This window comes from Mesocricetus auratus, unplaced genomic scaffold, assembly GCF_017639785.1.
Source record: "Mesocricetus auratus isolate SY011 unplaced genomic scaffold, BCM_Maur_2.0 Super-Scaffold_100676, whole genome shotgun sequence".
Taxonomy (NCBI): domain Eukaryota; kingdom Metazoa; phylum Chordata; class Mammalia; order Rodentia; family Cricetidae; genus Mesocricetus; species Mesocricetus auratus.
The window spans coordinates 97,878,681-97,905,407 of record NW_024429266.1 but is presented as its reverse complement, the minus strand read 5'-3'; the positions used below and the strand labels follow the sequence as shown (position 1 = coordinate 97,905,407).

At 53.5% G+C, this 26,727-nt stretch overlaps 4 protein-coding genes across 5 annotated transcripts; 2 read left to right on the top strand and 2 right to left on the bottom strand.

Moving 5' to 3' along the window:
• The first annotated feature begins 8,391 nt into the window (after positions 1 to 8,391).
• On the top strand, positions 8,392 to 12,636 carry LOC101826471 (caseinolytic mitochondrial matrix peptidase proteolytic subunit). The gene is made up of 6 exons (XM_005081352.4): positions 8,392 to 8,622; positions 8,719 to 8,790; positions 9,697 to 9,793; positions 9,989 to 10,176; positions 10,761 to 10,866; positions 12,319 to 12,636. Exons 1-6 carry the CDS (start codon positions 8,437 to 8,439, stop codon positions 12,486 to 12,488), a joined length of 819 nt encoding a protein of 272 aa, XP_005081409.1. The 5' UTR covers positions 8,392 to 8,436; the 3' UTR covers positions 12,489 to 12,636.
• Positions 12,637 to 13,785: 1,149 nt separating this feature from the next.
• On the top strand, positions 13,786 to 15,648 carry Alkbh7 (alkB homolog 7). Its single transcript, XM_005081350.3, has 4 exons — positions 13,786 to 14,031; positions 14,892 to 15,065; positions 15,155 to 15,279; positions 15,440 to 15,648. Exons 1-4 carry the CDS (start codon positions 13,828 to 13,830, stop codon positions 15,600 to 15,602), a joined length of 666 nt encoding a protein of 221 aa, XP_005081407.3. The 5' UTR covers positions 13,786 to 13,827; the 3' UTR covers positions 15,603 to 15,648.
• Positions 15,649 to 15,692: 44 nt separating this feature from the next.
• On the bottom strand, positions 15,693 to 16,490 carry Pspn (persephin). Its single transcript, XM_005081349.4, has 2 exons — positions 16,334 to 16,490; positions 15,693 to 16,243 (listed from the first exon to the last, which is right to left on the bottom strand). The coding sequence occupies exons 1-2, from the start codon at positions 16,488 to 16,490 to the stop codon at positions 15,927 to 15,929; spliced, it is 474 nt and encodes a 157-aa protein (XP_005081406.1). The 3' UTR covers positions 15,693 to 15,926.
• A 2,622-nt stretch (positions 16,491 to 19,112) lies between these two features.
• Positions 19,113 to 26,680, bottom strand: Gtf2f1 (general transcription factor IIF subunit 1). 2 transcript variants are annotated; one of them, XM_040739295.1, is made up of 13 exons: positions 26,357 to 26,680; positions 26,219 to 26,265; positions 25,123 to 25,195; positions 23,353 to 23,546; positions 22,659 to 22,829; positions 21,328 to 21,512; positions 20,343 to 20,499; positions 20,203 to 20,264; positions 20,007 to 20,126; positions 19,814 to 19,887; positions 19,600 to 19,738; positions 19,423 to 19,513; positions 19,113 to 19,342 (listed from the first exon to the last, which is right to left on the bottom strand). In XM_040739295.1, exons 1-13 carry the CDS (start codon positions 26,366 to 26,368, stop codon positions 19,138 to 19,140), a joined length of 1,530 nt encoding a protein of 509 aa, XP_040595229.1. In that variant the 5' UTR covers positions 26,369 to 26,680; the 3' UTR covers positions 19,113 to 19,137. The 2 variants fall into 2 exon arrangements, with proteins under 2 accessions (XP_040595229.1, XP_040595230.1); XM_040739296.1 differs by having other exon boundaries at positions 20,203 to 20,261.
• Between the last annotated feature and the right edge of the window lie 47 nt (positions 26,681 to 26,727).

The window sequence follows — 26,727 nt, the reverse complement described above, 5'->3', positions numbered from 1 at the left end:
CCCTGGAGGCAGGAGCTGATGCAGAGGCCATGGAGGAGCTGCTCACTGGTTTGTTCCTCATGGCTTGCTCAGCTGCTTTTTTTTTTTTTTTTTTTTTTTTTTTTGGTTTTTACGAGACAGGGTTTCTCTGTATTGTTTTGGAGGCTATCGGTCCAGCCCGGCCTCGAACTCACAGAGATCCACCTGCCTCTGCCTCCCGAGTGCTGGGATTAAAGGCGTGCGCCACCACCGCCCGGCTTTTTTTACCTTTTTTTTTTTTTTTTTTGCTCAGCTGCTTTCTTATAGAACCCAGGACCAGCAGCCCAGGGATGGCTCCACCCACAGTGGGCTGGGCCCTCCTACACTGATCACTAATTGAGTTGGATCTCTTGGGGGCCTTTCCTAAAATGAGGCTCCTGCTTTTTTAATGACTCTAGCTTGTAAAGTTGATACAAAACTAACCGGTACATATGCACATATTATGCATAGGTATGTATCTATATATGTATCTATGAATACATGTGTGTATTTATGTGTATGTGTGTACATGCATATACACACATGCATATAGAGATGTGTATGTATATACATATGCACTGTATGCCTATGTGTATACATATGTATACACGTTGTCTTAGTTTGGGATTCTGTTGCTGTGAAGAGACACCATGACCATGTAACTCTTTTTTTTAAGAATTTTAACCTTTATTTGCTTATCTTGAAGATTTATTTTTTTATTATGTATGCAGTGTTCTTCCTACATGCATGCCTGTAGGTCAGAAGAGGGCACCAGATCTCATTACAGATGATTGTGAGCCACCACGTGGTTGCTGGGAATTGAACTCAGGACCTCTGGAAGAGCAGTCAGTGCTCTTAACCTCTTAGCCATCTCTCCAGCCCCATGGCAACTCTTATAAGGAAAACACTTAACTGGGTTGGCTCACTTACAGTTCAGAGGTTCAGTCCACTATCATGACATCAGGGAGCATGGTGGCGTGCAGGCAGACGTGGTGCTGGCTCCATCCTGATCAGAAGGTAACAGGAAGTGGACTGAGACCCTGGGTGCCATCTTGACCATAGGAAACCTCAAAGCTCACCGTCCTCCAACAAGACGGCCCCTTCTAATAGTGCCACTCCCTATGAGCTTATGGGGTCCAGTTACAAAGTCCCACCTATGTATGTGTGTTTGTGTGTGCACATGCATGCATGTACGATGCTCATTGCCTCTTGCCCCTCTGGGCCTGTCACTGCCCCCTCTGTCTTTTTGAATCAGAGATCCACCTGCCTCTGCCTCCCAAGTGCTGGGATTAAAGGCGTCTTCCTCATCTCTAAACGTGTGTGTGTGTGTGTGTGTGTGTGTGTGTGTGTGTGTGTGTGTTTCTGTGATGTGCCTGTGGGGGTCTGCAGGCCTTAGCTGGAGGTCAGAGGGCAGCTGTTGCGGTGAGTCCTCCCCTCCCACCTTTACATGGCTTTCAGGGTTTGGACCAGGAAGTCAGACTTGAGCAACCAGCACTTGGTTGTTAAGTTTGTGTTTCGAGACAGGGTTTCTCTGGGTAGCTTTGGAGCCTGTCCTGGCTCTGTAGACCAGGCTGGCCTTGAAATCCGCCACCACTGCCCAGCCAACAAGTGCTTTCATGCCATGAGACATATACTCTGCCCTCTTTTGTTTTAAAAGTTATATTATTTATTACTCTGTGTGTATGCAGGTCAGAAGGGAGTGTCAGTAACTTCTTCCATCATTCTTCTCCCATCCCTCCCTTCTAGAACCCGGGGCCAGTGCGTCACCCACACAGCAAGCAAGCAATCCCCAGTGGCCCTGTCTCTTCCCATTCAGAGCTGGGGAGAGTGGCGCCTGCGGATGCCCCTGGCTTGTGTTATGAGTAACTAGGATCTGAACTTAGTTCTCAGGATGACACCTTGCGGGCTCTTAGCCAGGAGCCATCTCTCCAGCCCTCCACCTTGCTTTTTTGAGGCAGGGGCTGTCACTGAACCCTGCAGCAGACTGGCTGGCTGGCTAGTGAGCCTAGGATCCTCCTCGTGTCCGTGTCTCTCCAGTGCAGGGGGTACAGGCACCATGACCTGCATTCACATGCATGCCAGAGCAGAAAACAGACCCCTCAGGGCAGATGCCCCTGAACTCCCCATCCTCTGCATCCCAAGTGCTGGGGTGACAGGCATGTGCCAGCAGGCCCAACAAGCCCTCCTCTTTTTAAAAACTTAATTTTCTCTAAAAAAAAAAAAGATTCTTAGAAATATTATGGCTGGGTCAGGCACACGCCTGTAACCCCAGCACTCGGGAGGCAGAGGCAGACAAGTCTCTGTGAGTTCAAGACCAGGCTGGTCTACAAGAGCTAGTTCTAAGACAGCCTCCAAAACCACAGAGAAACCCTGTCTCAAACCCCCCTCCAAAAAAATAAATAAACTAGAGAAAAAAATATTATGGATGGCCGGGTGTTGATGGTGCAGACCTTTAATCCCAGCACTCGGGAGGCAGAGGCAGGTGGATCTCTGTGAGTTCGAAGCCAGCCTGGTCTACAGAGCGAGTTCCAGGACAGGATCCAAAGCCACAGAGAAACCCTGTCTCCAAAAACCAAAAAACAAAACAAAACAAAACTATTAAGGATGTGTGTGTGTCTGTGTATGTTTACATGAGTGCAGTGCCCTCAGAGGCCAGAAGGGGGTGTTTGATTTCTCCACCCCCACATATGCCCGCACCTGGAGTTACAGGCAGCAGAGATGCTGGATGTGGGTTCAGTTTCCAGGTCCCCTGCAAGAGCAGCCAGTGATCTTAACCACTGAGCCATCTCTCCAACCCTTAGTTTGTTTTTATGCAGGGAGAGATGGCTTAGCAGTTAGGTGTAAAAAGAAGCTTTTTCCTTTGAGAGAAGCCTTCCCGCCAGCCTGGTTCTAGTGCCGCATCAGTCCCAAATAAACACACAGGAGGCTATATTAGTTATGAAGCTGTTGGCCTTGCTTGTTTCTTACTGGCTAGCTCTGACTTAAGTAATTACCCCATAATTGTTAATCTATGTATTTCTCTTACCGGAGACGTTTCTGGGTTTCCTACCCCATGGTGTTACTTCTCAACTCTCTTGTGTTTCTCCTTCCCAGAGTCCTCCTGGACTCCTAGTCCCACCTATCTAGATTCCTATTGGCCAGCAGTGCTTTATTGACATAAGACTTCCCCAACAGTTAGGAGCACTGGCTGCTCTTCCAGAGGACCAGGTTCAATTCCCAGCACCCATGTGGCAGCTCATAACTGTCTGTAACTCCAGTTCGTGGGACCTGGCATCCTCACATAGACATACATGCAAGCAAGACACGAATGTGCAAAAAGTAAATTTAAAAATCTTTTTTAAAAAGCGTTCTTACTGTGTAGCCCAGGCTGGCCTGGAATTTGCAGGGATTCCCCTGCCTCATCCTCCTGGGTGCTGAGCTGACAGGCAGGTATCCTCTTGAGACCTGAACATCAGCGAAGAGAGGAGGGAGGGAACACTGCTCAACCATTCCTTCCCTGTGCAAAAGGCAGTTGGCTGCAATCAGCCCAACACGCCCAGAACCTTTGAACTTGAACATCAGCCAGAAATCCTAGCTGGTATCAGGTGTGGCGGCTCACACCTGTTCTAAGCCTGTGGTGGAGGCAGGAGGGCCAGGAATTCAAAGCCGCCCTTAGCCATGCTGAGTGAGGGGACCCCACTGTGTCCAAGGTGGTTTGACTCTATTCTTTCCTTTCCTGTCATTCATTCATTATGTGTGAATGTGTGGCAGTCCAAAGTCAACCGAAGTTATTGGTCCTGTCCCTTCCATGTTATGGATGGTGCTAATGTCTCAAACCTGGGACTGACGGCCGAGGTCTCTAGGACCTGGCCTTCAGGTTCTCCCAGCATCCCTCAGTCCCTACCTGTAACAGGGTATGCCTGGCACACCCCGCCCTATGCCCCGAACTCTCCAGCCCCTGGGCAGCCCTTTCCCCGGAGGCTTTCCCATATATGGTTCAGACATTTTGGCTACCCACCCTTGGCCGCATGGCTTCTGCACCCGGTTCCCCTCTCCTTCCCCCTCCCCACTCCTGGCATGGCTCAGGGCCCTGTACACTCTGCATGTGTCTGCCTCCAGGTACGCTCTCCCACAGATCTACGTGAGCTTTCTCCTCCACCATACCTAGGAGCCATCATGTCCTTTCCTGACCTTTGGACTTTTCATCGAGGTCCCAAGGATGAGCACAGGCCCTCCCTCTTTCCTGCTCCCGTCTTCTCCACACACTCACAAACTTGACACCTTAGAAGGCAATGAAATGGGGCACACTGCAATGGCGGGCACCCGCCGTCCAGCACTTTGAGGTCATCCTTGGCTATGTAGCCAAGGGCAGGCCAGCCTGAGCTACATAAAACCCAAGCTTGCAAAGGCAAAAAAGCCAAACAAAGAGAGACTTTTAATAAGAGGGGGCAAACCTGTAATCCCAGCACTCGGGAGGCAGAGGCAGGTGGATCTCTGTGAGTTCCAGGCCAGCCTGGTCTATACAGAGAAATCCTATCTTGAAAAAAAACCAAATCAACCAAACAACAACCAATAAGCCATGTGGGGTTGCTGTGGCCTCGCGGCTCCTGCACTTGCCACAGCTGCATCACTCTAAACAGGCAAATGCAGTCTCAGGGCAAGGGGCACGGGAGGCGGGACATCCGGGTGTGCAGGGCTCCATCTGCCACGCCCCTGGTGACCCAACACACTCCATGCTCACCAAGCAAGACTGGGGTGGGGTGGTTTTATCCTGCAATTGGAAGCCTGCCATGGCAACATAGTAAATCCCAGCCAGCCTGGACTACAGGAGACTCGTCTCAGACAAAAATCGCCAAATAAGGGGGGGGGGCACAAACACACCGTCAGCAGAACTTACATGGGAAGGAAGTTTTATTACGGAAGGGAGTGGGGGAGGGAGAGGGAGAGAGAAGAGAGACAGAGATGGAGACACAGAGACTGTCTGCCTCCTCAGAGATATGGTGAAGAGAGGAGTGGGCAGAGATATTCTCTCTCTTCTCCCACCCTCCCACCCTCTATCTCTTTCTGGTTTTTCGAGACAAGGTTTCTCTGTATGGTTTTGGATCCTGTCCTGGAACTCACTCTGTAGACCAGGCTGGCCTCGAACTCACAGAGATCTGCCTGCCTCTGCCTCCGAGTGCTGGGATTACAGGCGTGCACCACCAACGCCCGGCTTGGCATTTCCTCTTACAGGGACCTTTGCCCCTGCATACAGAGCCAGGGTACTGCTTGCCATGCACACAGGGGTGACGCACATGCCAGTTTCCCAAGGGGCAGGGCCAGGTTTGCCTGGGTTACAGCACCAACTCCTCCACACCCCTCAACACTTCAGCTGCACAGAAAGATCCAAGGGCCCAACAGAGGCTTTTTTGTAGTAAACAGCTCACACGTGGAAAGGAGTAAGACCTGTGAGCAGTGAGCCTGGCTTGCTGCTGCATGTCTGCCATCTCAGTAGTCCTGAGGCTGAGGCAGGTGGATCGCCATGAGCTCCGGCCAGCCTGGGCTACAGAGCGAGACCTTGTCTCAGACAATCAAAAGCAATACATACTATCCCTAACAGCTGTAAGGTCTGAACAGTGACACTCTGGGACTGCAGAGGTGACACAGAGGCTGAAAGCAGTGCACTTGCTGTTCTCGATTAGGCCTGGGCTCCGTTCTCAGCACCGATGTCAGGTGGCTCATAACCATCTGTTTTCTTTTTTTTTTTATATATATATATATTTTTGGTTGTGAGCCTAGCCTTTAACGGCTGAGCCATCTCTCCAGCCCCCCCTTTTTTTAACCATCTGTTTTCTTATTGCTGATTTTTTTGTTTGGTTTTTTGAGACAGGGTTTCTCTGTATTGTGGTGGAAGCTGTCCTGGAACTCACTCTGTAGACCAGGCTGGTCTGGAACTCACAGAGATCCGCCTGCTTCTGCCTCCCAAGTGCTGGGATTAAATGCGTGTGCCAACGCCTGACTGCCTGGCCTGCTTTTTATTTAATTGATTATTCCTTAACAATTTCAAACAACAATGAGTCTAGCCTCAATTTAAAGAGATTCTCTGCGGGTGTTGGTGGCACATGCCTTTAATCCCAGCACTCGAGAGGCTGAGGCAGGAGGATCTCTGTGAGTTTGAGACCAACCGGGTCTAGACTTCCAGGACAGCCTCCAAAGCCACAGAGAAACCCTGTCTTGAAAACAACAACAAAAAATTCCACTTTTTATTTGAAGAAAAAGTATTTTTCTCAGCTCCATTCCTGTTCCACCCAACACAGCCTCCTCCAACTTCATGTCCTCTTCTGCAAGCCCGAGTCCAGTAACTGTTGCTACTGTACTGGAATACCGCTGGCCTGATCTTGTCCAGGCAGTCACAGATGTTGTGAGGTCAGGAATGTGGTCCCAACCTCCAGCTTTCACATTCTTTCTGCCCGCTCTTCCGGATATTCCCCAAGCCTTGAGGGACAGTGGTGTGGCAAACATCCGCTCGGGGCTGAGCACTCCTCTGCGTTCTGACTTGTGAGTGTCTGCAGACAGACATGAATATCCAGACGGCAGTTCAGCAAGCGAAGAGAGCTAAGTCTCTGTCCTCGGCCCGCGACTGCCGAGCGTGAGCTCTGGTCAGTTTACATTGTTGAGTGCGGCTCGCTCCTAGAGAGCAGCCTTGAATTCAACCCGACGGCTGCTGGTTGCCCCTGCAGCTCCCATGCCACTAGTGGCCTGTGTCACCGTCCTGCCCCTGGTCGGAGTGGCAGTAGTGAGCATCCACAACTGGATGAGACCATGTATGTCTTCTCCCCAACAGACTGAATGTCACCTCTGGCACTATGAAATCGAGCCAGTAGGAGGAAGGCCCTAGCTCAGTACCAGCTGGACTTCATGTCCTGCAACCAAAGTGACTGGTGGCTTCGGTCTTGTCTCCTGATTAAGGAGGGCTGTGCTGTTTGGAGAGCTCCGGGGAGAAACATTTATAGCCTTGGATGGCCTCTGCAAATTTAAATGCAGGTCCCCAGTTACCAAAAATGTATCTTCCTGAGGAACACAGTGGCTGCCTAGGAGACCTTTCAGGAACCCTGGGACACACCAGAGATTGCCATTTTACAGGAAACTGGGTCTCAGGAAGTCAGCAGCTCTCCTCTGTCTATTATTTGCCAGCTGTTTGACCTAGAATAAATTGCTTAACACCCTGGGGCTTTAGTTTCCTCTTAGTAACTTGGAGATGAAGTAGATCTTGTTTCTTGGTGCTGAGGATATTAAACAAGATAATATGAGGCTGGGGCATGGCTCAGAGGTAGAGATCCCACTGAGAATTCTCCAGTGAGGGTCTGGGGCCATGGTCGGGGTGGAGCCCTGCCTAGAATCCCCCAGTGAGGGGCTCCGGAGCAAGGCTTGGCACTGGGAATGGAGATGTACCAACCGGTACATATGCATGTTATGCATATGTATGTATCTATATATGTATCTGAATATGTGTGCATGTGTGTATTTATGTGTATGTGTGTACATGTTATACACACAGGCATATAGAGATGTGTATGTATATACATATGCACTGTATGCCTATGTGTACACATATTTATACATGTCTTAGTTTGGGGTTCTATTGCTGTGAAGAGATACCATGACCATGGAAACTTTTTTTAAAGAATTTTAACCTTTACTTATTTATCTTGGGTGGGTACAGGTTAGGCTGGAGGACAACGGAGAAGCAGGTGTGGCCGTGGATGGAGTTTTGGAGTCTGTGTCTGATGGCGGCAGCTCGAGGTGGAGGAGGTGGAGGACGGTACATCTGAGCACAGCAGAAACTGCCCGCCTACCTCCCAAGTCCCACTTGGACTGGGACAGTAAAGTAACGTTTCTAGAAAGCTGGACACCCTCTGAGAAGGAATACAGGTGCAGCGAACGTCCGGTGCCTCCGGCAAAACCCAGGCCTCCTGCTCTGGGGCCCTCCGAGCTCTCCAGGAGCCTTCCCTCAGCCTCCCCAATCCCCTGAGCTGCTTTGTTCAATACATTCCTTAGCGAACCCTGGGCTCTACTTCCGGTCTAGGTTCCGCCCCTTTGTTCCGAGAGCCTAAACCTAGGAGTCATGGATGCAAAGCTCCTGGGAATTGTAGTTCCAGAAGATGGACGGGCTGCAGGCCAGCACATGCACCCGAGGGTTGCTGCAGGAGCAACGGTCGCTGGTAGGTGTCTCACATCGGGCCTCGCCTCACCCCGCCGTCCGTGCGCCGTCCGTGCGCTGATTCCCGCGTGGACACCGGGGAACGGCGAGGCCCCGTGTAGGAACGCCTACTTCCGACGAAGACTCCGCCCACAGACTTACCTCCCCCCCCGCCTTCTGCGGCCCCGCCCACGCCATTCCCGGAAGTGGGCCAGCGAGCGACTCCCGCAAAGCACACCGGGAGTTGTAGTCCCGGAAGGCAAGTCGGGGCACGCAGCGACATGTGGCCCCGAGTGCTGCTGGGGGCGGCCCGAGGGGCTGCGGGCGGATACGGTGCTGTCTTGTCTCGCTTCGCAGAGGGTGTCTCCCCGCTATGGACTGCGGGGAGCGGCTCACCCCTACCGAGGAGCCTGCATGGAACTGCTACGCGAGCTTTCCCGCTCATCCCCATAGTGGTGGAACAGACTGTACGGGGGCCTGATGGGGACATGGCCTGGAGGCTTGAGGGGGGCGGGAGGCGTGCACGGGTCGCTGACCTTTCACCTCGGTTCTTTTCCCACCAGGGTCGAGGCGAGCGTGCTTATGACATATACTCGAGGCTCCTGAGGGAACGCATCGTGTGCGTCATGGGCCCGGTGAGCGACCCCGGGGCACTCTGGGGACACCCAGCTGTCTCGCTGACATTTCTCCTCTTGTCAAACTATGTGCTTCACCCTCCTTTTCCCCTTCCCTGACCTTAAGCATTCTTTTTCTTTTGAGCTAAACTCTTGCTGTGTAGTCCAGGCTAGCCTTGCTGTCCACCTGCCTCAACTTCCCAAACGGTGCATCGCGTCATCACCGTAGTCTGGGGTTGCCAGCTATTTTGTTTGTGGTCTTCTGAGACAGGGTCTCAGGCTGACCTTGAAGTCCCCGCGTAGCCAGCTGATGACATTTAGGGCTGGGATGAAGGTGTACCTCCACACCAGGTTCATGTAGTGCTGGGTGAGCATGGAACCCAGAACCAGCATCCTACCCACTGAGCCCCTAGTCAGGTGGCGTTTTTTGAGACAGGGTCTTACGTAGCTCAGGCTGGCTTTTTTTTTCTTTTTTAAATTTTATGTGCATTAGTGTTTTGCATGTATGTCTGCGTGAGGGTGTCAGATGTTGGAGTTACAGACCGTTGTGAGCTGTCATGTGAGTGCTGGGAATTGAACCCCGGTCCTCTGGAAGAGCAGTTAGTGCTCTTAACCGCTGAGCCGTCTCTCCAGCCCACCCCCCCAGGCTGGCTTTGAACCCACATCTTCTTGCCTCCTACTCCCAAGTGCTGGGATGGCTGGTATGCACTGCCACGCCAGGTTTAGGCAGTGCTTGAACCCAGGGCCTGGGGCATGCTAGGAGAGTCCGCTACTCACTAAACTGTCCTGTCCTCAGCTTATTGTCTTCCAGTGTCCGGGGCTCCCTGACCATCCCCTCCCTATGCTCAAATTCCTGGTTCCTGGCTCTTTAAGCCTCCATCCAGCCCACTTTCAACCTGGGGACAACTCTGCCCTCCCCACCTACAGATTGATGACACTGTCGCCAGCCTGGTCATCGCCCAGCTGCTGTTCTTACAGTCTGAAAGCAACAAGAAACCCATTCACATGTACATCAACAGCCCAGGTGATGACATATGGCCTGACCAGGGTTCATAGTCAGGAGGTGGCTGGCAGAGCATTTTGACTCCTGCGTGTGTGAGTCTGCGTGTGTGTGTGTGTGTGTGTGTGTGTGTGTGTGTGTGTGTGTGTGTGTGTGTGTGTGTGTGTTGTCCCATGCACATGTGTGACCACAGCTGTTGGCTTACTCCACTGCCTGCAGGTGGCGTGGTGACTGCGGGCCTGGCCATCTACGACACAATGCAGTACATTCTAAACCCCATCTGCACGTGGTGTGTTGGACAGGCCGCCAGCATGGGCTCCCTGCTGCTTGCGGCTGGCAGCCCAGGCATGCGCCACTCACTGCCTAACTCCAGGATCATGATCCACCAGCCCTCTGGAGGAGCCAGGGTGAGTGCAAGTTCTGCAGGGATGCGGGAAGAAGGCTAGGCTGCTGTTCTTTCTTTGTTGGAGACAGGGTCTCACCCTGTAGCCTTAGCTCTCCTGAATCTTGCTCTGTAGACCAGGCTGGCCTCTAGCTCACTGAGATCTGCCTGCCTCTGCCTCCTGACCGCCACTGTTTTGAGATCGGTGTTTCCATGACTGGGGAGGTGCTCCTCGGGGGTAGCGTGCTTGCCAAGCACAGGCCAAACCCTGGGTTCCATCTCCGGCACCAGAGGAAACAATAAAAACAAAATCAGTGCCGGGCATGGTAGGCAAACGTCTTTAATCCCAGCACCTGGGAGGCAGAGGCAGGCGGATCGCTTGAGTTTGAGGCCAGCCTGGTCTACAGAGCCAGTTTCAGGAGAGCCAGAGCTGTGTAGAGAGAACCTGTCACAAAACAAAAGTATAATAAAAGTAGCTCAACGGGAAGGAAATGGACTCGGGAACTGCAGGGCTGAGCATAGGGATGAACCTCTCACCCTAGCATCCGGTGGGGAGCTCCTCCAGTTCTAGACTTCATCTTCCTCCTCAATTTACTGCTTGCTCCTCAGGGCCAAGCCACAGACATCGCCATCCAGGCAGAGGAGATCATGAAGCTGAAAAGGCAGCTGTACAACATCTATGCCAAACACACCAAGCAGACCCTGCAGGTGATTGGTGAGTGCATCAGCATTGTCCTAAACCAGGCTTCCCCGTCTGGACACTCAGCGCCACATTACTGTAGTGGGGTCACCTAGACACTTTGGGTGTTCAGTGGGATCACTAACCTACAAATGCTCTGTGACTGTGGCCCCTTCCAATGCTGATTAAAGGCGTGCGCCACCAACGCCCGGCCACCTGGGAGTATTTTATTGGTGTGTGTGAACATGTGTGTACTAGGACATGTAGAGGTCAGAGGATAACATTCAGGAGATGACTTTCTTTGCCGTGTGGATCCTGGGACCTCACTGTATTTGAGTAGTCGGTAAAAACTAAGTCAGTGTGGCATGGTGGTGCACACCTGTCTTCCCAGCACTTGGCAGGTGCAGGCAGAAGAATCAGGAGTCATCCCTTTGTGGCCAGCCTGGGCTATGTGGGAGCCTGCTTGAAAAAAAGAAATGCCTTTTTTTTTTTAATTCAGGGTTTCTCTATGAAACAGCCCTGGCTGTCCTGGAACTTACTGTGTAGACCAGGCTGACCTGCAATTCACAGAGGTCCACCTGCTTCTGCCTCCCTGGTGCTGGGATTAAAGGTGTGTGCCGCCGCTGCCGCCTCTACCACCAGCAGGCAAGAAATGTATTTCTTACTGCTGGGGAAACTGAGACACAGAGTTCCAAGCCCCACAGGGAAGAAGTGTCAAAATGAGCTTGTGTCGCCTGGGCATTGGTGGCCCACACCTTTAATCCCAGCACTTGGATCTCTGTGAGTTCTAGGCCAGCCTGGTCTACAGATTGAGTTCCAGAACAGCCTCTAAAACAATACAGAGAAACCCTGTGTTGAAAAAACAAAACAAAGAAAAGAATAGAATGAGCTTGCGTCTTGTGTAACTCGGGGAGCTGGAATGAATCATGGGCTGGAAGCAAAAATGCTGGGAAGGTCAGGAATACCTGGTGCCTGGAAGGTGACCTTTGACCTTCAGCTCCTGAGCCTAACGGCTGCACCTTTGCTTTGCCAGAATGACAGGTGGTTCTGGGATTGGAACCACGGCGCAGTGCAGGCTAGGCCAGTGACTACCAATTGAACAATTGAACTCTTTCTTTTTTTTTTCCAAGACAGGGTTTCTCTGTAGCCTTGGAGGCTGTCCTGGAACTCCCTCTGTAGACCAGGCTGGTCTCAAACTCAAAGAGATCCGCCTGCCTCTGCTTCCCGAGTGCTGGTAAAGGCGTGCAACCACCAATGCCCGGCTTTGTTTTGTTTTATACTTGATCTTGGTATGTAGCCCTGGCTGACCTTGAACTTTAGATCCGTCTGCTCCAGCCTGTCAAATGGTTTTCTCTTAATTAGGGCACAGATCCCATGGTCAGGGTCCCATCCTCACAACTCCGTAAGCCATCCTGCTGCTAATTTAGGAATGGGGGAAAGCATCCCAGGTCTCTGTTCTTACCTGTGTACTGCTCCCTCGGCCTCCAGAGTCAGCCATGGAGAGGGACCGCTACATGAGCCCCATGGAGGCCCAGGAATTTGGCATCTTGGACAAGGTCCTGGTCCACCCACCTCAGGACGGCGAGGATGAGCCGGAACTGGTACAGAAGGAGACTCCCCCAGCGTCTGCCGATCCTCCTGCCCCAGCGAGCACCTAGGGTCTGACCTCATCTCCAGAAGTGTGGAGACCCAGGACTGCCCACACTTCCTCTGCTGAGCCCAGAGGTATCCCTGGAGAAGATGTGGATTGAGGCTGCCCTCCTGCCTGAGACACTGTGACTTTAAATTAAACCTTTGTGGTCCTTGTCCCATGTCTGAGGCACCTGCGGTTACATCGGTTACATCCTTACCAAGCCCCTCTCACTCTACTCCTTGACAAACCACTTCTTTCTGTTTTGTTTGTTTTGAGACAGGGTTTCTCTGTGTAGCCATGGCTGACCTGGAACTCACTCTGTAGATCAGGCTGATCACAAACTCAGAGATCCCCCTGCCTCTGCCTCTGGAGTGCTGGGATTAAAGGTGTGTTCCACTATGTCTGGCTATTAGCAAACTTTTAAGCCATATGCTAGCCCAAAGCCAGCAGATAGAACTATGGTTTTATGCATTTCCTTTTGATGATGTGGGTTTTCCCCGGTGATGGAAGAGGGTGTTGGCACCCTGGAGGGTTAGGCAGTGTCACTGGCTGGAGGTCCACCAGCAGCTTTGGGTTGACGGTTAGACCCAGGAGACCTGGCATTTTGCTGTAGGGTCCAAAAGCAGGCTGGAGCCAGAAAGAATGGTAGGGGAAACTTGTGGATATTTTTTAACTAAAAATGGAGATGTAGCTAAAAAGGGAAATGGGCCCAGTTTATTTGTGGGAGAGGTGGCAGGTGCCAGTGTCCCTGAAGCCAGTGGGTGACTTGCAAGAGTGGCTTCCCTGTTTCCACTGTGTTTGTGGGTCCCAGGGATCAAACCAAAGCTACCAGGCTCGGTGGCACGTGCGTTTACCTGTTGAGCCGTCTTCGTGGGCCCAGATGTTGTTATTAGGGTAGTGTGGCAGTAGACAGCTTTTTGGCTTTTTAATTCAGAACACTTGAGGTGTGGTTTGTATTAATGGGTCTTATCTGTTTAGACATCTTTTATTTTGGGACAGTATCTCCTGTAGCTCAGGCTGGCCTCAAACTCAAGGGTATAGCCAAGGCTGACCTTGAAGCTGTCAACCCCTCGCTCCACCATGTTGTGCTGGTTGGCAGGCAACGGGCCTGCGCTGTCACACTGGTCGAACCTCTAACCTTGATCTTACCCCACATGACCCCGAACCTGGGTTAGCCCAGATTGAGCACCTGAGAGATCAAATCAGGGCCCAGAGGCGGGACCAACACTAGACGGGCTTGGGGCACAGCTAATAGGATGAGTGCGTGCTCGTGTCCAATGGCGCGCGGTAGAAGGCGGGCTCAGAGCAGGGCTCCGGCCAATGGCGGGCGGGGCCGTGGCCTGGCCTTAAGCGGTCGCCGGAAGATGGCGGGCGGCGGGCGGCTGGCGGTGCGGACGCTTGCTAAGTGCGGCTGCATTCGCGGCTCTGACCCCGCCGTGCTGAGTCGCCTGCGCGATGAGGCCGTGGTGCGGCCGGGCTTTCTGAGCCAGGCGGAGGAGGACACGCTGACACGCGAACTGGAGCCCCAGCTGCGGCGCCGGCGGTACGAGTACGACCACTGGGACGCGGTGAGTGGGCGGGGCCGGGGCGGGGCTCGGCCAGCCTGGAGGCGGTGTGTTTTGAGCTGAGATAGTCTGGTTCGGGTGGGATTGGGCACCCGGCTCCAGCGGCAGCAGGCGACCAGCTGCTGTGGTGTGGGACGCGGTGGGTGCTGGGTGGCTCGGGAGGGACGTCCCGAGAGCTGATCTTGATGCCAGAGCTGAGAACAGGGAAAGGCCTGCAGCTGGGGAGCTGTGGGTGGGACCTAGTTAGTGCCGGGGAAGGTGAACCCGGAGGGTTGAGCTCAAGGGGCTAGAGCAGTGTAGTATTCACTCGTAGGCTTGCAATCAGAAGGGAGGACCTTGGTGGGCACCAAGGAATGGAGGCAAGGTCACGATCACTTGACGTGCAGCCGAGGGGCGTTGACAAGGTAGAAAGACTCGAATGAGGGTGTGCCAGCAGTTGGGGTCTCAATAGGGTCTCGAGAGGGGTTGAGTTGAGCCCGAAGACTGAGACACTGAATACTATGGTGACCAGCACCAGGGACTGGAAATCAGAACCTGGAGGCCACATGCGGGGTTTTAAGACCTCATTGAGCCAACTTAAAGGCGGGATTGTGAGTTAAAACTGGAAAACTGGGCCGGGCGTTGGTGGAGCACGCCTTTAATCCCAGCACTGGGGAGGCAGAGGCAGGCGGATCTCTGTGAGTTCGAGACCAGCCTGGACTACCAAGCGAGTTCCAGGACAGCCTCCAAAGCCACAGAGAAACCCTGTCTCGAAAAACCAAAAAACAAAACAAAACTGGAAAACTGCCTGCCCCTGGACTGCCCTCGGTGCCTCATTTCCCTGTCCTGGAAGTTCCCAGTCATGACCTGAGCTCTCCGTGTAGGCTATCCATGGCTTCAGGGAGACGGAGAAATCCCGCTGGTCTGATGCAAGCCAGGCCATCCTGCAGCGCGTCCAGGCTGCTGCCTTTGGCCCTGACCAGACCCTGCTGTCCTTGGTCCACGTGTTAGACCTGGAACCTCGGGGCTACATCAAGCCCCATGTTGACAGTGTCAAGGTGGGCAGAAGGAAGTCCCTCAGAGTGGGCAGGAGGGCAGATCTGAGCCTGGCATCCCCCCCCACACGAACACTGTACCCCTCTTCCAGTTCTGTGGATCTACCATCGCTGGCCTTTCCTTGTTGTCCCCAAGTGTTATGAAGCTGGTGCACACCCAGGAGCCTGAGCAGTGGCTGGAGCTGTTGCTGGAGCCGGGCTCCCTCTATATTTTAAGGTAATGCCTTGCTGGGAAGCCCCCAGATGAGGCCAAGAGCTTCAAACACTTGTTTGTGCTCTCACAACAGAGGAAGCTGCCACCACCACTCAGAAAAAGTAAACACGCCAAAGGGACCAGATTTCCCTCCACCCGCCCCACTCAGCCTGTCTCTTTGCAGGGGTTCAGCCCGATATGACTTCTCCCACGAGATCCTTCGAGATGAAGAATCGTTTTTTGGGGAGCGCCGGGTCCCCCGGGGCCGGCGCATCTCAGTGATTTGCCGCTCCCTCCCTGAGAGCATGGGGCCAGGAAGGCCGGGAGAGCCACCTCCAGCCTGCTGACCTCTACACCTATCCTCTGGACTTGTGAATAAAGTTGGAAAAAGAATGTTCTGGGCATCTTCAAATTACTATCTGCCAGGTCTAGGACCCTCAAGAGACAGGTTTCAGATCCCACATAGCCTGGTGGCTGCCAGGGTGTACCCCATCACACACACTCCTAAGGCCATTAGAACATTTATTGCATTGATTACTGATGCCCAATTCCAGGTCCTCTTCCTTCTCATCTTCACCTGTGCCAAGTTCTAGTAAAGGTCACCCCAACCCGTCAAAGCCCAGGTTAGGTTGCCTCATGCTTGTGATTCTGAGACACAGAGCTGGCCGCCTTCAGCCACCACAGCCACAGGCAGCAGCCGAGAGCTGAGGCAGCTGCTGCCAACGGTGACGATCATCGAGGAAGGTCACATCAGCATAGCTGGTGGGCTGGCAGCAGGGTCGTCCCCGGGCTCGCCCCAGCCCGCGCAGCCGGGCCAGCACCAGGCTGTGCTGGGTGTGGGCCTCTCGGGGACAGCTGCCAGCACAGTATCGGAAGATGACCTTCTCCTCTGAGGTGTAGCCCAGGCCCAGCTCGGCCACCGGCAGGGTCAGACTCCACAGCTGGCACGGACCAGCCAGGGCTCTTGGAAGGCGGACATGGTTGTTACCTAGTGCAGGGTAGAACAGAAATATGAGGCGAGATGAGGGCTTTAAGAAAAGGAACTGGGGAGGCATGAGGTGCCGCCAGGAATTCTTACCCTGATGGGGCTTCCGGGTCCCTCCGAGGTCTGCCATCTCCTCAGATGACATCTCATTTTCTGCCACTGGATCCCCGTGAGGATCACGGTCCCAGCCGAGGCCCAGGTGCAGGGACAGGAGCAGCAGAAACATGCGTGCTAGTCTTCCTGCAGCCATCGTGACAGGGAGGTCCCAGGATGCTGAGCGACCCTGGTGTCCTCAATTTATCCTCTGCCTGTCCTGGGGATTAAATTCACTGCCAGCATCATGGCCCGGGGAAGCCACTGGGGTTCCACCCGCCTTGTCCCCACGTCCTCACCCCTAAGAATTGATGGCTCACCCACCCAGACATTCCATAGACCCATTGCTGATGCCCCTGATTTATGAGTGTCCTACTGTCAGCCAGAAGCAAGCCCAGAGCTGGCCCCACCCCACCTGCTTTTGGTGGGAAGTTCATAGACTGAGAGGGGCCTATTGTAGGTCTTATACCAGAGTGTATAGAGGGCCAGTAGAGACTGGGAAGGGTCCCTTGATGGAAGAGTCAGTGGGCATGCGTCCATCTCGCCTTCAGCCAGGATTAAGACATCCTACCCCTGTCTCCGGGCTTGGCTGAGCCAGGATCAAAACAGGAAACGGGAGTCTAGGCAATAGCCAAGGGCTGGGACTCCCGTTCTTGGAAGGCCAACTTGAAAAGTCACAGCTATAGCCAACCTGGGCTTTGGAGCATCAGAACCCAAAGGGAGGCTGGAGTTTGCTGGATCCCATCAATTCCCAAGGACCATGTTCTGCCAGCTTCTGAACCCATAAGAAGACCAAGGACTTGGGAGGCAAAGGAATAAAATTGATGCACACTGCTCATTCCTGGTCACCCTGGTGTTCAGGATGCCAGGGCTGCAGGTTGTGGCCAGCATAAGCTAGAGTGAGACCATCTCAAAACAGTAAGCAGTGGTGAGAACTCGGCAGGGTAAAGCCCTTGCCACCCCCAGGTGGCCTGAGTGAGTTGCAGAATCCACATGGTAGAAGTGACTAGAGTTGTTCTCTGATCATTACATGCGTGTGTTGGCATGCACATGCCACACAGGTCCAACACACACTTGCGCACAGGTGCACACAGAAACACACACACACACAGCTAGAGCTGAGTTTGTAGAATGCTTGCTGAACATGTACAAAGTCCTGGTTCCATCCAAAGCACAGCATAAAATGACATGATGGTGTGTGCCTGTGATGTCAGCCAGCACTGGGGAGGCTGAGGCAGGAGGATCACTAGTTCAAGGCCAGCCTGGACTACATGACACCATCTCAAAAGGAAAAGAAACAAAAACAATGATTTTATTTATTTATTTATTTATTTATTTATTTATTTATTTATTTTTTTGGTTTTTGAGACAGGGTTTCTCTGTATTGTTTTGGAGGCTGTCCTGGAACTCGCTCTGTAGACCAGGCTGGCCTCGAACTCACAGAGATCCGCCTGCCTCTGCCTCCCGAGTGCTGGGATTAAAGGCGTGCGCCACCAATGCCCGGCAAACAATGGTTTTCAAAAACCAAGTCACTTGTTATCATGCAGAATTAAATTTGAAATAGGTCCCCTGAACACAAAGCTCTGCCCCTAACCACAAGGCTATGCATACTCTGCCTGCCCAAGGGTGGATATCACTTTAGGCCCAGGTTTCCAAAGGGCCAGCAGATAGTGGGACAGGGAGGTTCAGTGAGCAGGGACATTCCTAGGGATTAACCCCCCCCCCTTTTTTGTTGTTATTGTTGAGACAGGGTTTCTCTGTAACTTTGGAGGCTGTCCTGGAACTAGCTCTTGTAGACCAGGATCAGGCTGGTCTCAAACTCAGAGGCCTGCCTGCCTTCACCTCCCAAGTGCTGGGATTAAAGGTGTGCGCCACCACCGCCCGGTGATTAACCCCCTTTTTTAAAGCAGCCATTCCAACCACGAGCTAGGGGCGGCAGAAGTAGGAGTGGGTTTCCACTGGTGTCCAGCTGCCAGTGAGGGGAAGCCCTCCCTGTACCCAGGCTGCTCAGAACCCAGCTTTCAAGGTAGCAGCTGAGGCCAAGGACCAAGCAACCATGTCACCACCCAGGAATGTAAAGCAGTCTCCCCGAGCAACGCCCGCTTGGCTAGTCTGCAGAAGATATATCACTGGGCCTGTCAGGAGATAAGGGGGACCCCAGGAATGTCACTTGGAAGTGGAAAACAGCATCCAGGTGCCAACACCAGGAATAGAGTTGGATTCCAGTAGCCATGAAGGGAAGTACCTGAGCCAACTAAGTGGCCTGGGCTGTGTGCAGAGGACATGACTGTCATCTTAGCATTTGGGAAATTGAGTTCCCAGGAAGCCTGGGCTACACAGCAAGACTGTTTCTCAAAAGACAAGAGGCATGCCTGCCAGTGATCCCAGCACTCCAGAAGTAGAGGTGGGAGGATCAGGAGTTCCAGGCCAGCCTTAGCTACAACAGTAAGAGGACTGGGTGTGTAGCTCACTGAAGAGTGCTGGAGTAGAAGTCTGAGTCCCACCATTTCATTGCTGCTGCAGTGAATCCCAAGCCTGCACTCCTGAAGGACTGCTGGAAGCTGAGCATTCCCAGACAAAGGCCACCATAAACCCATAGGACACATGACACAAGGAAGGGGCTCGGGGACTGGTCAGGGCAGAGCCTCTACAAGTGAAACTGAACTCATGAAGATTGCACAGGGGACAAGCTCAGTGGGCAGGAAGGCTGTGTCCTATAAAAACGGAGCCTCAGGGCCCCAGGAGGAGGGCCGCGGTGACAATGAGAACTCGCTCACACTCTGGGTTTACTCTCTTTATTAGCACTACTCTTTGAGGGAGAAGTGCATCTTGTCCCCAATCATCTTGCGCTCGGGGTTGAGGCGCTTGAGGATCTGCGCCAGCACATTCACGGTCTGCTCGCTGCTCAGCCCCGTCTTTTTGGTCTGGAACTTTTTCAGCAGGTCCTTTGTGGTCATGGGCTTACGAGTCAGGTAGCGGCGTACAGCGTCCTCTGTCACCTGGACGTCACTGTGGGAGGAAGAAGCTCTGGTCACAGAGTCCCTTGTGGCTGAGTCCTGCCTGTGGCCCCTCCTTGGGTCTGAACCTACCCGCCACTGGGTGTGGACTTCCCAGACAGGCTCTGAGGTGCCGTGTCCATCCGCAGGCGCTTGGCTGCTGGAGTCTCACCTGTCCGCTTCCCTGGTGGAAAGAGTAATGTTGGGGGTGAGGTGGGGGCAGATGGCGTCTCATTTCCCCCGCCCTGGCCAGGCTCTCCAGGCGCTCACCCTGCTCCAGCTTGCTGGCTGCAGCCCGCAGGGTAGAAGAGGTGCTTGCTGCTTCTGTACTAGGAGTCCCTGGTCGACTGGTACCCTTAGAACTACCCCCTGATGGTTTCCGCTCCCTCTTGGGGGGTGTCTTCTTCTTCTGCAAAGACTAGGGTGTGAGTCTGAAGACTCAGACTGCCACTCCACCCCAGCCCAGCCCGGGGATCTGCCTTACCGCCATGAAGAGTGCAGAGGAGGTCTCACTGTCAATGTCGCTCTCCTCTGAGCTGTCTGACTCATCGCTGCTGTCTGCATGGGCCAGAGGGGCATCATAATCAGAGTCCACCCCACCAGCAGCAGCCCAGGAGAGCAGGCCCAGGAGAGCAGGCCACGGCGGCATCATCACCCAGCCTCGAGCACCCACGCACCTTTCCTGCGCTTCTTCTCCTGTGGGGTGGGGGCCTTCTTCTCCTCCTCCTCCTCCTTGTCTTCCTCAGGGGGCTTCTCCTCCTCGCTCTCTTCACTGCTCTCACTGTGCTCATCCACACCTGGGGACGCAGGGATGAGCAGGAAGGCTGCCAAGTGGACTCCCACCCCCCCCAGCTGGTCCTAACTGACACCTACCCTTGGGGCCAGCCTCCTGCTTCGGCACTTTGGGTTTGCCCTCTGATTCATCTGGGGAGCTGCTGTGGGGCAGAGAAGACAAACATGAAGACGGATGACCACAGGCCTGCCCCAGGCCTGCCTCGGGCTGCCTGCCTCACCTGGAGCCGTCTGACATGTAGTCCACCTCCTGGCCCTCAAAGTCCCCGTCATCGCTGTCCTCAAAGGCCTCATCATCTGAGCCCTTCTTCTTTTTCTTCTTCCTGCCCGCCTTGGTCAGTGGGGCCTTTTTTTTAGTCTTAGAGGCTCTGCTGCCTTCTGTGAAGCGAGAGAAGATATAGGAGGGAAGGTAGGCTGATGAGCCCAGAGCACTGCTCACAGACAGTAGGGCTCGGCCCAAGCCATGCCGCCAGCCCCTACCCTTGTATCGGTGTTGTGTAGGGTTTCTTTTCTTTTTTTTAATTTTATTAAGATTTATTTATTATGTATACAGTGTTCTGTCTGCATGTATCCCTGCAGGCCAGAAGAGGACACCAGATCTCATTACAGATGGTTGTGAGCCACCATGTGGTTGCTGGGAATTGAACTCAGGACCTCTGGAAGAGCAGCCAGTGCTCTTAACCTCTGAGCCATCTCTCCAGCCCGTGTAGGGTTTCATAAGGGCTCTCTACCCCTAAGCCAGCCGACTAACCCCCTTTTTTGGGGGGTTTCTTTGTATAGCCCTGGCTGTCCTGTAGGCCAGGCTAGCTTTGAACTCAGATCCACCTGCCTCTGCCTCCCAGTGCTAGGATTAAAAGGCATGCTCTTTGTTTAAAGTGGAGTCCATATAGCCAGGCAGGACTACGTGTGAACTCTGGATCCTCAGGCCTGGGGTCTGGGATCACAGCCAATGCACTATTTGCGGTATGTCTTCATATGTTATACCCTGACAAGGAGACTGCACCCCAGGTTAGGCCAATTTGTAGAGAAAGCAGAGGTCTAGCCTAGGCACTTATCCCTCCTGTGCAAGGCAACCAGTCACCCAGGCCTATGCTGCAGCACAGCACACTTGGAACATCCCATGGAAACTCAAACTCCGTTAAGCTGCCATTCATTTCTAGAGGGACCAGGTATCCTGAGCTTCTCTGGTGGCCCTGCCCTGCTCACCCTCCTCGCCACTGGCATCACTGGCATCGGAGGACATTTCCAGGTCGTCCTCCAGGTCATGGATGCGCAGCTCGCTGGGCTTCTTGCGGCTCCGCTTCTCCTTCCCCTCCTCGTCTTCGTCCTGGTCCTGGTCCTTGAGCCTCCGCTGCTGCATGATGCTGAAGTGGTTCAGGACCTTGTTCCTCCTGTGCACGCAAGGGGACAGCGACTAAGCACGGAGGGGCGGAGCAGGGCAGGGCAGGGCGCACGGGGACAGCGAAGGAGCTGCTTGGGTAAGGATGGTGGAAGGCAGTGACCAGGCCACTCAAGTGGGCATGACAGGATGACCTCTGTGGGGAGGCTAAGGCAGGAAGACCCCCAGGGTCATTAAAGTGAACCCCACACATGCTCTAGGCAGCCCCGTGTCCTGCCGGCCAGCCAACCAAGCAATAACAAAAAAGAAAGGGCCAGACCAGGCCACCTGGGCCATTTCAGATCCCGGAATCTTGAAACCATACAGGGTGAGCCCTGAGATGCCCGGTCCATGTGTAACCCAGCATCTAGGGAGCCCCACATCTTAGCTCCTCCAGGCTCAGGGTCTGGTCCAGGTAAATCCACCTGTCCACATTAGTTAGCTAATTAAAATTCCTTTATGTGTTTTTATTTCGTTTTTTGAAACAGGGTCTCTCTATGTAGTCCTGCATGTCTTGGAATTTGCTCTGTAGACCAGACTGGCCTTGAACTCACAGAGATCCTCCTGCCTCTGCCTCCCGAGTGCTGGGATTAAAGTTTTGTGTTGTTTTGAGACTAGATCTCTCATAACCCCGGCGGACTCAAATTTAGTACAGCAGAGAATGGACTTCGACTCCCGATCCTCTTGTTCTGCCTTCTGGGTGCTAGAGTAGCCAGTGTGCAGAGTACTATCCCATACCACATCCCCAACAACTAATTCATCACATGGGTCACTTAGAGCAGGGGTCTCCCTGGACAGGGAGCTGTTGTGGACACATCTATGCATGTCTGGAGTAAGACTGTGGGGGAGGGGCTGCTTTTGACTCTGAGGTCCTGGCCCTCTGATAACTGGGCCAGGCTTCCAGGCAGGTACAGAACACGCACACACATCACATGAAGGCCAGCGGCCTTCTCTGGACACTTATGCTGGGCCTCCCTAGTGCCCTGTCCCAGCAAGTCCCCACCGTGACTCTACCTCCCGGGTAAGAACTGAAGCAGCTGCCGGCGTCAGGAGGCTGGGCCCATAGCGGTGCCAGCCCTCTCTGGGCTCCCAGGCTAGCCAGCTGCCTGCACCAGGCGGACTTGCTGCAGGGCTGTGTGCAGCGTGACCCGTGGCTCACCTCTCCCACTCCTCCTCGGCCTCCTCAGCAGTGAGTGTGCGATGTCGGGCCAGCGGTGTGAAATTGTACCAGTTCTGCACAGGGAAGGCCTCAAAGGCACCATCGGCACACTGCGTGAAGATGTAGTAGGCCGTGTTCTCTGTCACTCCGCCCTTCTTTATGCCCTTGAACCTGTGGAAAGCCTACGTCAGGTCACAACCCTTCCCACAGGGCCTCGCCCCTCCTCAGCACCCACTTGGGCTCTCCTAGGAACGCCTAGGACAGAAGGGCACAGGCCACCATCTCCTTAGCTCAAATCATCGCGCAGTCACCATGTGACCTGTGGCCACCATCCTCAAGGCTGCTTTCAGAATCCGGGCCATGCTGCCCCGTGAGCCTTGCTCCCAACCTATGACCCACAAGGCTGCCACCACGGCACTGTGCACAGAACACTTGTCACTGGCTTCATCAGACTCTACCTCCTTTGCCATGGATTACTCTCTCGCAAGGGGTCGTCCCAAGTGTTAGGACCTCACCTCAAGGCCATACTCAGGCTACTGGTCAACAACACCCGGTTCTCCTTCAGACCACACGTCCGTAAGGGAAGGGGTACTGGGACCCTCCCCATGCTAGGACAGATTCAGAGAAGATGCCCCCAAAGTGTGCATGTGTGAGGGACGCAGGCAGGCCCCTCCCCACCATCAGCATCACTCACTTCCTGCCCGATTTGCCGTTGACCCGGAGTAGCCAGGGCTGGTCCTCGGGCCGGAACTCCTTCAGGACGATGCCGTACTTCTTTCGTCTGGCCTCCTCCCGGAGCTTTCGGTTGAATTCACTGCCTGCTCCGGACTCTGGCATCTCCTCTTCCTGGTAGATCTTCTTGTTGCTCAGATCTCGCTCTAGCCGGGCCTGGGGGAGCAGCAGGCATGGCCTCTCAGACCCCACAGGAACACCCTTGTCTTCCTCTGCTGGATTCCATATGCTCCCAGCATGAGGAACGGGAGTTTAGATCCCCAGTGCCCACGAACAAAGCTGGGCAAGGCCACATGCATCTGAGACCCCAGCAGGGAGGGAGGGACAGACAGGAGGGTCCCTGGAACTCACTGGTCAGCAAGCCCCAGGATCAGAGAGATGTCCTGACTCAGAAACGCTGTGGGAAGTGAGATGTGCTGCCTGCCAAGCCTGAGACTTGAGTTCAAGACCCAGGCAGGTGAAAACTGACTCCTGAAAGCTGTTCTCTGGTCTCCAAGCTGTGTCACACACTCATCTGTGCCCCAGCATATGTCATCGAAATAATAATGTGCAAAGTAACTAAAGACACCTGTTGTCAACCTCTGGCCTTGACATGCACAGTGCATGTGCATACACAAAACGTCACACAAGAAAAGAAAAGACTCCAGCCGGGCGTTGGTGGCACCCACCTTTAATCCCAGCACTTGGGAGGCAGAGGCAGGCGGATCTCTGTGAGTTCGAGGCCAGCCTGGTCTACAAAGTGAGTTCCAAGACGACAGCCTCCAAAGCCACAGAGAAACCCTGTCTCGAAAAACCAAAAAAAAAAAAAAAGAAAGGACTCCAGGGAATAGGGAACTTAGAAAGACCACAGAGACTAAAGGCGGACAGTGTCCACCTGGAGAAAGCTCAGATACAACCCAGACAATATGGAGACAGTAGCATTTTAACATGGCACTCAGAATGCTGGACAGTTCTAAACTTTGGCCTTTAATATTTCCTTATTTATTTTCTTGTTTGTTTTTGTTTTTTCAAGACAGAGTTTCTCTGTGGTTTTGGAAGCTGTCCTGGAACTCGCTCTGTAGACCAGGCTGGGCTCGAACTCAGAGATCCGCCTGCCTCTGCCTCCCGAGTGCTGGGATTAAAGGCGTGCGCCGCCGCCACCACCACCCGGCTTTTTTAAGGCGTGGTCCATGTATACTAGTCTGAACTTGAACTCACTATTTAGCTTAGCCAAGGATGGTCTTCAATTTAAGAACCTATACTGCGGCTGGGCGTTGGTGGCGCACACCTTTAATCCCAGCACTTGGGAGGCAGAGGCAGGCGGATCTCTGTGAGTTTGAGACCAGCCTGGTCTACAGAGTGAGTTCCAGGGCAGCCTCCAAAATACAGAGAAACCCTGTTTCGAAAAACAAACAAACAAAAAAAAACCTATACTGCATTCCAGGGCTGGGATGATAGACATGTGCTACCGAGCCCAGCATACATGCTGCTGGTGGTCCTACGTGGTCTAAATGCTAGCTGATACTCTATCAAGCAGCTACAACCCAGGCTTGCTTTTAAAAAAAATTTTTGAGACAGGATTTATGTAGCCAGGCCAATCTAACGTTCTGTCTTTCTACCTCAGCCTCCAAACTGTCGGAAGCACACATCTGCTGGGGTTGTAGGTATAGCCACCATCATTTCAGGAAAGTGATGACTTCAACCACCAGCCCAGTTAGGCCTCTGCCCCAGCCACCCAGAATTACAGACTTACCTGGTTCCAGGTAGCAAAGTTGACTTTATCAGCTGCATTAAAAGCCATTATGTTGTACTTTTTGGTTGTGTTCCTAGAATGGGCAAGAGACAATTCAATTCAGTCTATTGGTTTTTTATTCAACAAACCCACCATTACACCCCTGGCTGTAAGTTAACTCATAAAAGGCTCCAGAGCAGTGGTTCTCAACCTTCCTAAAGCTGCACCCTTCAAAACAGTCCCTCATGTTGGGGTGATTCCCAACTATACAATTATTTTCATTGCTACTTCATAACTCTGATTTTGCTACTGTTATGAATCATAATGTAAATATCTGTGTTTTCCAATGGTCTTAGGCGACTCCTGTAAAAGGGTCAGTTGAACCTAAGTGGTTGCCAGCCACAGGATGAGAAGCACTGCTCCAGAGTTTCCCAGTTTGTTTAAGAAGCTGGATCCATCTGCTCCAACCCTATCAGAAGCTAGCCAGGCCCACAGGCACCAGACATGCTCACAGTGCATACACATACATGCGACACAACATTCACACACACAAAGACAATAAAAGCAAGGAAAAGTGGGCGGCTGGGCGGTGGTGGCGCGCGCCTTTAATCCCAGCACCAGCCTGGTCTACAGTGTGAGTTCCAGGACAGGCTGCAAAGCTACACAGAGAGAGCCTGTCTCGGGAAAAAGCGGAGAGCAAGCAGGTAAGAATGTGTGGGTCTTGGTAGGGTCAAGGCCAGCCTGGTCAGGCCAGCTAGGACTACACTACACAGTGAGACTTGTCTTCAAAGTAAAGCAGGGCTGGGTATGGCTTAATGGTGGAGCACCTGCCTGGCACTTATCTAAGTTTGGGGAATTTTTTCTCTTTCGAGACAGGGTTTCTCAGTGTATCTTTGACTGTCCTGGCACTCGCTCTGTAGACCAGGCTAGCCTCGAGCTCAAGAGATCCTCCTGCCTCTGCCTCCCGAGTGCTGGGATTAAAGGCGGCTACCAGGTCTGGGCAAAGTCACCGACCCTGACATGAACTGAGGTGTGGCTGTCACTGAGACTTGTACGGGGAGCAGTCTGGCGGGGGAACGACCACAGGGCCGAGGAGAGTGTGGCGTGCGTGACTTACTTGGGGACTCGGACGACATATTCGGTGACGTTCTGGCTGCCGGGGCCCTGCAGAGGAAGCACGGGTGTGTGAGGCGAGGAGAGGCCGCGGGTCTGTCCTGCGACCCCCAGTCCCCATCCTCGCCTCATTCATACTTACTAGAGCCGCCATGGCCGTTGCTCAAGCAGTTCCGGGTCGGCGTGACTCGGATGCTCTCCGGGGTATCCCTCGGTCCGGGGAAAGGCAGCTAGCCCGGGTGTCACGTTAGTGCGATCCCGAGTTTTGGATCCACAAGCCCTTAGTTCTCAGAAAACCGGACTCTCTGAGCGTGCGTCACAGCCGGGCCCGGACCTAGGACTGCCACCTCGGGATGGGAGCTGCCCCAGCACCAGCTTGGGTCGTCTCCAGCCTCCGAACGACACGCCACCGCCAGCCCGAGTTCCCGTCCGTCTCCAGCACCAGTGATTTAGTCACGGCGCGTGGCCACGCCCCTCGGGACGTCACGGCGCCGCGGTGCATCCTGGGTAGGG